Here is an 11,552-nt window from a genome sequence, read left to right on the forward strand (position 1 = left end):
TGGTGATGCAGATGATCCAAATACAGGACTTGGGGCTTTTCGATTTATGCTTGAATCCAGCAAGTCGAAGACTCTTCTTGAGTTTCAGGTGAACAGATGTAACCCACGTATTTTAATCACTGTAAGTTGAATTTAAATGGAAAGAACATACATTATAGCTTCATTAAATTGTGAAGAGTCCGTGGTACGTTCTGTTTACAGGAGCTTATGACAGTTTTCCAACTGCTGCACTGGAACGGAAGTCTTAGGGCAATGCGGGAACGACAATGTTCACGGCAGGTGTGTTAAGCCAACTATTTTCCTATCACTGATACATGATATAATGTTTGGCCTTGCTTTTGCCAGTGCTTGGGCTGAGGTTTGTTCACCCCAGCATTTTGGCTGAAGTCAGTTCACCCTTGCACTTAGAATGTGGTCAGTTGGCTCCGGCACTTAGTCTGAGGTCGATTGGCCCTGGCACTGAGGCTGATGTAAGTTGGCCCCGGCACTTGGTCTGAGGTCGATTGGCTTCTGCACTTTGGCTGAGGTCGATTGGCCCCGGCACTTGAGCTGGTCTAGGTTCATCCTGGCACTTGAACTGAGGTCAGTTCGCCCCGGCACTTGGGCTGAGGTCGGCTGGCCCTGGCACTTGGACTGAGGTCGGTTCGCCCTGGAACTTTGGCTGAGGTCGGTTCGCCCTGGCACTTGGGCTGAGGTCGGCTGGCCCTGGCACTCGTGCTGAGCTCAGTTTCTGCCAATGTTTGGGCCAAAGTCAGTGTCTGCTCTTTTTGGTCTACTTTTTAGGTCATCTCTTCGAGCATGACCTAATAATATGGGTGTCGATGTCCTTCGATCCGTCCGTCCGTCCGTCCACAATGAAGTTGAAGCGGGAGATCTGGTCATTAGTGACCCTGATAGAGGTCGATGAGAGTACACGATGGTATGACTTTCAAGGTCACCGAAGGTCAAGGTCAAGGTCATGAGGCCTTTGAAGTTGCGAAAATGACGATTTTCAAATTCTATCTCCTCCGCCATTTCTCAAGCGATCTTGAATTTGATTGTAGCATATGAATCTATGGGACAATATCTAAATTTGGTCAGGCCGGATTTTCGATATTCGCTTTAGTTTTCGTGTCACGTGACTTCAAAGCTGGCAAAAAATGCGAAAATGACGATTTTCAAAATCTATCTCCTACATTTCTCAAGCGATCTTGAATTTGATTGTGGCATATGAATGTATGGGATAATATCAAAATTTGGTCGTGATGGATTTTCGAATTTCGCTTTCGTTTTCGCGTCACGTGACTTCAAAGTTTGCAAAAACTGCCCTACCTTCAGGAGGCTATATATTCTCTACTGGGCATGGTAAAAGTTAGTGAGTGGTGTCATTGCATAGCAGCTGACCTTGTATATTTATACATTTTCCGCCGAAGATGCAAAAGTTTCAAAACCCGAAATGTAAACGTCGGCATTTATTTCCAAAATATAATTTCGTGCGCGCGCGCGCCAAAATGCCGAGTCATCTTTAACCAAACTGCACAGTTTGAGCTGCGCAGTAGAACTGCGCAGTAGTCTTCGGTCATAACTGAACATTGAGAACTTGTGGTATTATAGAGATGACCGTCACCCTCACATGGGGGTAGTTTTTTCTTTATAATTCTTCACCAAATTCTTCATTCCAAGGTATATCCTGTTATTTTCTACCCTTTTCAAGGAGGTGCTTGCTCACTATTCTGATCGTGCATTGGATGAAGAACTACGAAGTCAGATGTCTCAGGAGTGGGCTGCACGGGAGGGACGCGAAGGTCCAGGTCTCGTTGCCAATGAGCTACGAACTGCAGAGCAGGAGTTGCAAGATGCCAGGCTGGCCGGCAGAGAGCTTCGTTTCCTCAAGGAGAAGAGGGATGTCCTGATGCTGGCATTAGGCCGTCTTGGGTCAGGTCACGGCCATGTTGAGGTCTAGAGGTTGACCATAAGACCAAAAAAAAACGGAAAGAATAAAATCAAAAGTTTTTTCCGTGTTTCAATATTCACCCATTATATTTTGTTGTTACAGGGTCGATGTAATGTTGAGTTTGGCATGGTTTGAAGGGCTCGTGAAATGCCCAAAACATTTTTTATTAATTAGTAACTGTTTCTGAAACCCATTTTTCTAAAACTGAAATTTTTTCATTCTTGATGAAGTCAATCCTTTTCATCATGAAAATCGCATCATTTCTGAAATTATCTGAAATGAAATGTCCATATCCGGCATCTCACGGCCGCCATGTGACATCACAAGTACATTGTGACTCAGTAGGCCTGGCTTTCATTCGAACCGCTTCAACTCCTACCTGAGAACAGCTTACCATTCATATGCAAAGAAAGATGAAAGGCAAATTCAGGCAAATGGCAGTTGATGAGTGAGTGTTGAAATTTGAACCAGAGGTCAGTGACAAACAGGGCAGGAGATAGCGATTCTGATTCGCAGAACTCCAATAGCAACATTGACGATGATTTATACAGGCCTACTAATATGGATCGCTGGTAAATGGGCCACTCTCCTCTCAGAAAACAATTTATTTCAGCATGAGTTGTTCGAGGGGGATGAGGGGTGTACCCATTTTGCTCCGGGTAGTTTTTAAGCTTGCAGCTTCACCTGGTATGAAAGAGACCACAAAAACTAGTGGTCAAATACTCCTGTGTGGATGAGCGAGAACAGAGAACAGATCAGGAAGCAAGAGAACAAGACAAACAACAGGAGAGGGATAAACACCCAACAGCGTTGTTGAAGGACAAAATCTAGAGAGACTCGACTGACGTGAGCGATGACTTCTCGATAAAGGATTTAGATAAAAATGTTCTTCCTCTTTCTTTACTAACCCACAAAAACGTCGAGGTCTTTGTGGATCAACGAACCGGAAGCTTTCTGTTGTAACAGTTGAAGCATCACATTGCCGGCTATCCAAAAAAGCCTCGAGGATAACAAGCATTGAGTCATTGACTGCAGGTCAAAGTTCAGCAATGATGAGGTTTATAACATCGAGTAAAATAATGGACGAAAAGCTCTCTTCGATGTTCAAAAGCCTGGTGAAGTGAAGCAGTGGCAGAAGGAAATAAGGATGCTTGAGTCATGATGGCGTTCTCTACAAGGATAAAATAGTATAAGACAAGATGAATGAGTAGTGAGCAGCTCTTGGTGTCCAATAACAGGTGTATGGGGTTTAAGTAACCGATTGATGACATTCCACCCAAGCCCCGCCACCTCCCCAAAAACATCACTCTTTTTCCACGAAAGGTTAAAGTCTCGACCTGCAGTGAATCAGACCTATTCAGCCTCAATTGATATTGTTCTTGTGACTAGAAAACGATTACAAATGCATTTAAGAATCTTTCTTAGATTGTAATAACATTCATATATATATATAAACATAAAGCCATAGATTCACAATCTGTCACAAGGCTTTTCGATTTTATAGTGTGTGTGCTTATTATTAAGTACTAGCAAAAGTACCCATCCTCAGTGATGGGTAAAGTTTAAGTTAATGTATAAATTTAAATTATTTCATGGACTTTAAAAAGGTTAATTGTGTCACGCAAAAAAATCTGGCCTTTTCAATTTTCGACAAATTGGTTGTCCTGTTTGCCAAAAATTGCTATATTGGTTACTTTGGCCTCAAATCGCGACCTCAAAACGGTCTCTGAGGCCACAGACACATAGTCCACGTTACGTTTTTTTGTATACATGATTGAGGATCGTGAAAGAGTTAAGAGCAAAATGGAAGGGATCAAGATGGAAAGGGGGAAACACCAACAGTGGAGTATAAATGATAATGAGATCAAGGGGAGGGAGGGAGGCCACACGTGGATGAAAAAGCTGCACATAAGCTCATGAAAAAGAGCAAGAAGAGGAAGGTGGGAAAATATGAGATGAAGAATATGCAGGTGTAGATGGGAGTTCGTCAGCCATGGCAACAGCAGTCACTTTTGTTGGTTCGGCTCCAGAAAGAACTCCATCCTTGGCATCAGTGGCCTAAGTGGGCAGGACAGAGAAAGTCATTTCATGTAGTCTACACCTTTTGGCCAAAATAGCTACTAACTGGGGATCTTTTGGCCTCTCACACATTCCATGGCGATGAGACAACAATGTAATCACAGCATTTAACAAGAGTTCGAAGAAATAAATGGCAGCTTGAGAACAAACGTTCAACGGGTTACGTTGCCCTCGGGAGATTGCCGGTCTTTTCGGTCGAGATCACGATCAGAGAACGATATTTTCGGGTAAATTTAATTAAAAAATTTTTTTTTAATAATGGACTGAAGATTACCTGGAAAAAAAAAAACTTTGTTATTTCCTTATTTGATCTTCCAATTTGACAGAGGGATTGGCATCAGCAAAAAGGACTGCACAAGCCCTTCAAAAATATCTGGCCTGGTCATTTCCATTCTTAACACATTGCATTCCTTTTTGCAAGGATGTTGCCTATATAGTTTCCACTACTTAACCACTTACTTGTATGTTACTTGTTTACCAGTACAGTATTATATACACATATATATCCACTACAGTATAAACTTGTAACTTTATTGTAGTTGTTTTTTTTTAATGTCATCTTTTGCCGAATATACAACCTCCCTTGTTATTTGCGTGAAAGAAGGCAGCATTTATCAATGCAATCGAAGCATGTTGTCAACACTAATCAACCTTTCCTGGGTTTTCCTCATATGTTACTTAAAGGGATTTAGAACGGCGAGACACCTATAATGCTTGTTTTATTACCTCCGCCACCAATGGTGGACACGCAGGTTATGTTTTCACCTCTGTCTGTTTGTCTGTTTTTTTGTGTTTTGGACGGATTTGGACAAAACTCGGAGAACAGGTTGGGTGTTTGCCAAGGACTAATTGATTCAATTTTGGTGACGATCCGAATCCGAATTTCGAAGTGAATCTTCACAATTAAGAGATCGGGCCAAAAACGACACAAAGCATGATATTTCAAAAAGTTGCAGATGGATTTTAACAAAAACTTGGTGGATGGATTGGGTAGGTGACAAGAACAAGCCAATTTGATTTTGCAGGTCCGGATCCAAATCTGTTCAGCCTGTTGGAGGTATGTGCTCTACCTTGGGCCGTTCTAGTTTTATTATTATTCTCCTTCAACATTCCTTATTAACTGTGAATTGTCATTTTTGACTCTTAGCTGCAGTGTTTAAACAGCTTCTAAAGCCCTAATGCAAGTATTTTTTATATACTCTTATTATTGCATATTTGTGTAGTTTTCCCAGTCACTCCATAAGCGAGCGTGATGCCTCACAATAAATTTTGGAGACTTTGCTACATATGAAGAACTTTTTGTTTTCTTGTGCTCTGTCAGATGATGCTGATGTGGATTTGGCTGTCCTGCAAGATCAAACACTTTTCGTCAATGGCAAATGTCTGATGTCGAACAAAAAACAAACGATGATAGTCTTTTCTCGACAAGTGTGCAGCTGACAAAACCTTGATTTTGTCACGGGCTCTTTTGTTTAGCCTTTGTCATTTTTCAAAATCTTGCTGCTTTTATTTATCTTCAAGCTGCTTTGTCTCGTTGATTTATTTGTTTCCGATAGAAGGTATCCGCGAGCCTGTCCATGAGGCTGCAAAGATGTTTACAGACCTGGATAGGTATTAAGTTTGCTCAACCCATATAATTTAGCAAGGGTTTAAGCTCAAAGGCCTTCTCATCTATAACCATAAATGTCAGTGTGTGTGTGTGTGTGTGCGTGCGTGTGTGCGTGTGTCTGTGTGTGTGTGTCATCCAAAACCATGAAACCTAGTGGCCCCAAAACTTTGCTTGCATAGGCCTACCAAGGGAACTCCAAGGGAGTGCATGAATGAAAACTGGGTATTTGGGGAAAGTTAAACACCCCTTTTGAAGACAATTAAAGGCTTACCTTCATGAAAGGCTTTTCCTTGGTCAGCTCAACTTTGCCTTGCAGGGGTCTTAGCCGCCATTTTGATTCAACCTATTCAAACATGCCTTGCCTTGGAAACATGATGTACTCTCATGGACTAATTAAAGTATATAATCAAAATATTATATCGTATTTCAGGAACGGATTTGGTGGACTAAATTAGTGTTGAAATTTGGAGTGAAATCTGAAAATGTTAAAGAACAACCGATTTTGTATAACTAAGTGTAATTATTTAAGGAAGGCTATGCCTTCATCTTCTCCATATTTATACAAGAACATGTGAAATTGCCAAATAATTAGATTTATCTTTTTCTCCTGTTCCAACAATTCTATTGAGTGAAGAAAAGATGAACGAATATGCCCAAAGTGTAACTTCATCGATCTATAATTCCAGCAATCTGTGTGTGTGTGTGTGTGTGTGTGTGTGTGTGTGTGTGTGTGACTGCTGTTTCTCGACAACCACTGGTCCAATCTAATTGAAACTTGCCAGGAATATTGCTGGGGACCTGAGGATGTGCCTTTTCAAGGTTTGATATTAATCGGACAAGTGCTTCCCAAGTTATGGCCATTTATTGACCAACCAATGACAAGACACGTTGCTGCGTAGGCGTGGCCGATGAGGAAGAGAACCTCAGCCACGTTCCCCATTACAGGTTACAACGTACGGACTTCCGGATAGTGATGACTTCGTGTATTCTAATAATTTCTCGATTTATTATGCGCATTTATAGATAAACACAATGCCCCAATCCAGTCGTCGTTTACAAGAGCGAAGGAACAGACTGTGGTTGTTTGAAAGTTTTTTTTTGTTTTTTTTTTCTCTTCTCTTCTCTTTGTGTTTTTCCTTGCGATGACATTGCGAAAAGGCAAAATACGTTGGTGCTAATTGAATAATTGGCCATTAAAACTAAATTGCGAATAATCGTAACTGCGATATGCGAACTTCCGGACAGCGAGGACTTAACTTCGCGTAGGCCGATGCGCGGCCGGCCGACGATGACGTCACGTGCTGTGCCGGTTACGATGGGGATCGATTGGTGCCTAAGTTACCGTGGCGTAGGAGTGGCAATGGTCAATGGCAGCGAATGTCATGGCTAACAAAGACAGGGAGGTAAACTTGATTTTAATTTGGATTTTAATTAACTCTGTTTGTAAGTATCACAGCAGTTGTTACTTCAATGCAAGCAATAATTTGTGGAATGCATGTGAAGATTCCGTACGGGCACGCACCACTTCCGGATGGCGATGACAATGTATTCTAATAATTTCTCGATTTCTTATGCGCATTTATAGATTAACACAATGCCCCAATCCAGTTGTTTACGAGAGCGAAGGAACGGCCTGTGTAGTTGTTTCTGGCTCGCGGTTTGAAAGTTTTTTTTTTTGGTTTGCACATACGGCCACGCACTTACGGCCACGCACGTACGGGCACTCGAGAGCGAAGGAACAGCCTGTGTGGTTGTTGTTTCTGGCTCGCGGTTTGAAAGTTTTTTTTTTTGCATGTACGGCCATGCACGTACGAGCACGTACGAGTCTATCTATAATTCCAGCAATGTGTGTGTGTGTGTGTGTGTGTGTGTGTGTGTGTGTGTGTTTGTGAGTCTGTGATCGCTGTTTCTTGACAACCACTGGTCCGATCTAATTGAAACTTGCCAGGTATATTGCTGGGGACCTGAGGATGTGTCTTTTCAAGGTTTGATATTAATTGGGCAAGTCCTTCCCAAGTTATGGCCATTTATTTACCAACCAATGACATGACACGTTGCTGCAGCCATTTATTTACCAACCAATGACATGACAGGTTGCTGCGTAGGCGTGGCTGCGTAGGCCAGTGCACGGCCGGCCGACGATGACGTCACAGGCCGTGCCGGTTACATGGCAGCGAATGTCATGGCAAGCAAAGACAGGGAGGTAAACTTGATTTTATTTTGGATTTTAATCAACTCCGTGTGTGGAAGTGTGGTTGTCGCGAGAATGCGAGAGCGAAGGAACGGCCTGTGTGGTTGTCGTTTCTGGCATGTGGTTTGAAATTATTATTATTATTATTATTATTTTTTTTTGCATGTGCGGCCATGCACGTACGGCCACGCACGTATGGGCATGCATGTACGGGCACGCACGTACGGGCATGCATGTACGGGCACGCACGTACGGGCACGCATGTACGGGCACGTGAGAATGAAGGAACGGCCTGTGTGGTTGTTGTTTCTGGCACGCGGTTTGAAAGTTGTTTTTTTTCGTTTGCACGTACGGCCACGCACGTACGGGCACGCACCTACAGGCATGCACTAGTTGAGCGCAGCGAAAATTTTTTTAAAGCAGGTGAAAACTCCTGCCCTAAAATTTGGTGGTCGCCAAACTCACGAGTAGTGGGTTTGGCGACCGCGGCACAGTTTCCATGGGGAAATCCGTGGGAAACAGAAAAATTCTAAAAATATTTTCAGTGGCTACAAAGCAATGCATCCCCACTTCATGGCAGGATGGCCAAGAGGTATGCACACTCGCTCTATCTAATCTGTCTAGCCTGGGTTTGATTCTCAACCCAGCTATAAACTGTTATCCTTGTGTTTCACAGGCAGTGATTCGTAGATGTGTGTGCCATCCCAAAAACATTCAATATTGTCCACCGAAATGCATTACAATAATATGTTCAATTTTGTTGATATTTCTGTTCAATATTTTGCAGCTTGAGAAATAAAATGTTTGTCTCAAAATATGTGCTTAATTGTGGGAGTCCAACAGATGTACGTTTGACCTTGGGCAACGCCAGGTACTTTTGTGGGAGGAGGGAGGGAAAAGGTGAGACGATTGACCCAGCGTTGCCTAGCAATGCCAAGTACCTTTGCTAGTGAGAAATATAGACTGACAGGATGGCCTCGAGGTATGCACACTCACCTCTAAGCTATCTAGCTTGGATTCAAATCCTGACCCAGCTCTAAACTATCATGATATTTCACATGCGGAGTCATTTATCAATGCATGTGCCTTCCCACAGATGGATCCTGTTGAACAGGTGTCCCATCTGCCAGCATTTGTTGTTGGATATTAAAAATCCCATGGTGTCCTACGTGACGAGTAGGCGAGCTATTGCCAACACCGTGAACAAATTCCAAATTCCTGCTGTACCCAGCAGAGGGCATTCCATTGACAGCTCACCTGCACCCTCAGCCAATGATGCTACCCCACAGCCTTGTGCTGCATACAAACGAAAAGATGAGAAATGTACCTTGCTGTGTTTATTGTCTGTAATGTCAGCAGGACAGCTGCCTTAACGCCTGCTCTGAAATATGGTATCCATAATGCAGCAGCTGTGTTGGAAGTTTAGTTTCATTCACTTTTGCCCATAATCAAATCCAGGACCACCACACTACTGCTGAGTTATTTGGCAAGCAATATCTACTGATTCTGATTCTGATGTACCATACTCTGTTACAGAGCGTCGGTGCTACGGAAGCAGTTTATTGCTAAGGGCTATCTTGGATGGTTTGTCATTGCCTTCCCAACAGGAGTTAGGACAGAAATTTTGAATTTGTTCATGGTGCCGGCAATAGCTCGCAGACTCTTCCCGGAAGACACTGTAGGATCTTTAACCAACGCCAAAGAATGCCGGCAGACGGGATGCCAAGTTTAACGTCCATTCGAGGGACGGAACACACATTGATCTCGCTCCCTGCATGCGAAACATCAGGATGACAGTTTATAGCTTGGCCGAAATTCCAACCCAGACGAGACAGCTCAGAGGTGAGTGTGCATACCTCTTGCTAGGCCATCCTGACAGCCCACGCATTCGCTAACATCAGTGGGCAAACTCAAGACCTCCGAGGGCTGCCATAAGCAGACGTTTTCCGTTAGCAATAGACACGATGTCGTGACGTTTTAAAATTAGGTGTCAACATCGAGAGAACGCAGAGGACTCTTGAGGTTGCCACTTTGCTCTTTCGGTCATGTCAATGGTTGAGCAGAAAGTGGACATCATGAACAAAGCCCTATGAGCCTTATGAAAAGGTCTGTGGTCTTGATTATTGAACCTTCATGTGTATCAGTCATATAATTATAGAAAGTAAAACAATTTATTTATATATTTGCAGTCATGGATTGTTTTTTTTAAATTTTTTAAAATCAGGGCAGTGGGAGTGCTCTCAACTGAAGAACCAACAGACCTTTTGATTGGGGGTTTCTAAACCCCAGGAATAATGTCCATTCCTGGCTAAACTGCGGCAAGGGTGCGTGGCGGCAAAAGTATATGATCTTTACAAAGTGCCTCGTCGGCAAAACATTACCATGCAGTGCTCGCTTGGGGAGACGGAGAGGCCAAGGTCACAATTGGCATCTGTCGAGATAGGGAGGGAGAGGAGAGAAAATCCTGGTCAAACCAAAATTCACTCATTCTCGTACGGTGACGTCACCAGGCAGGTTTTCTCCATCGACTACCCTTGCTGTCTCCATTATTTCACTGCCTCTCCTCTCGCCTTTGCCTTTGTCAACACTTCTCCCAGAGATGCTCGACCGTGACCCAACCCCGTCGTCTTCTGCACAGGTGGACCTTTGGCGCGAGGGGGCGCTCATAGTCCTGCATTGGAACTTTCTGGTCCTAACAATCCATATGGTGCCTTTACATTTCTTTGTTTGAATACACATACCAGTATATATATATATTTTCTCTCCATATTGTTTGAGCAAGAATGTTGTACAAATCGTATTAAGGACAGCATCTATAGACCCAGACCTATATAACGTCACAGCAATGACGTATTTCACGATTATGACGTTTTTCAAAAAAAAATTATGAACACTAAACATTTTTGATAGGTTTTCCTTTTGACGCATTTCATAAATGTTCGAACCTTATTGGACTTCGATGAAATGTCGCATTTAACATGAGATCAGAAGTAAAAGGATGGAGAAATTAATAACTTGTGAATGATGAGGGGGTGAGACAGGTGATACACCCACCAGGTGTTGACTATGGCATTATTTTAATATTATGTCTCATCATTGTTTGAATTTAGGAACAATACAACCTGGATGTACACAGAACGAAAGGGGGGGAGGGGAGGTAAAGAGGATTGGGAGGAGATCTGAGTAAGGGGTAGGGGTGGGGGGGGGTGGAAACCAGAAGGGGGTAAGATCACAAATGAAACATGTTGAATTGTTGGAATGGGGCAGATCAAAAATTCTGACATAATGTATTTAATAAAGATATGGCCCCACAGAGGCCAGGTATTTTGGTGACTGAGCACGGCTACATCAACAACTAGAGAGTTCATAGAACACGATACTCCACGCAGTGTTCAAGTATTTAATAAAATAATGATTTTAAAGATCGTTAAAAAAATAAAGATTAATTCCAGAAATTTTACCCAGTATCTATTACACCACCTTATTTAACACGTAACATTAGTTCTTCGTTCCTGGTGTTTGTGTCCTTTATGACGTCATTACATGCAGTAAGCTTCCTGTTTGGAATGATTTTTCAATTTTGTTTTACTGCCAGACAGGCAAATGGAGTAAAAAAATGAAATTGCAAGGAATTGCCGGAATAACTTTGTCATATCTCCATGATCTCTGAAAAAACAAAAACCTGGAAATCAATTTGGTTCTTATAAGTCGATAGTGCTACTGTTTAATGAGTTATGACA

At 42.6% G+C, this 11,552-nt stretch overlaps 1 protein-coding gene across 3 annotated transcripts in view; it reads left to right on the forward strand.

Annotated features, from left to right (window-relative positions):
• Positions 1–10,940, forward strand: part of LOC147017554 (LIX1-like protein) — a 28,974-nt gene extending 18,034 nt beyond the window's left edge. For 2 of the 3 annotated variants that reach the window (XM_085847247.1, XM_085847249.1), the window contains exons 4-6: positions 1–88; positions 202–279; positions 1,694–5,300. The exon at positions 1–88 is cut by the window's left edge and continues 8 nt beyond it. In XM_085847247.1, coding sequence (XP_085703373.1) covers positions 1–88; positions 202–279; positions 1,694–1,942 — 415 coding nt within the window. In that variant the 3' untranslated portion in view covers positions 1,943–5,300. Of the gene's footprint in view, positions 89–201; positions 280–1,693; positions 5,301–5,333 lie in introns of those variants that run through there. The other variant, XM_085847248.1, reaches the window with a different exon arrangement.
• Positions 10,941–11,552: the final 612 nt, after the last annotated feature.

The sequence above is a fragment of the Eptatretus burgeri genome, chromosome 11 (genome assembly GCF_056783735.1).
Source record: "Eptatretus burgeri isolate ZD-2024b chromosome 11, Ebu_testis_v1, whole genome shotgun sequence".
Classification (NCBI taxonomy): Eukaryota; Metazoa; Chordata; class Myxini; order Myxiniformes; family Myxinidae; genus Eptatretus; species Eptatretus burgeri.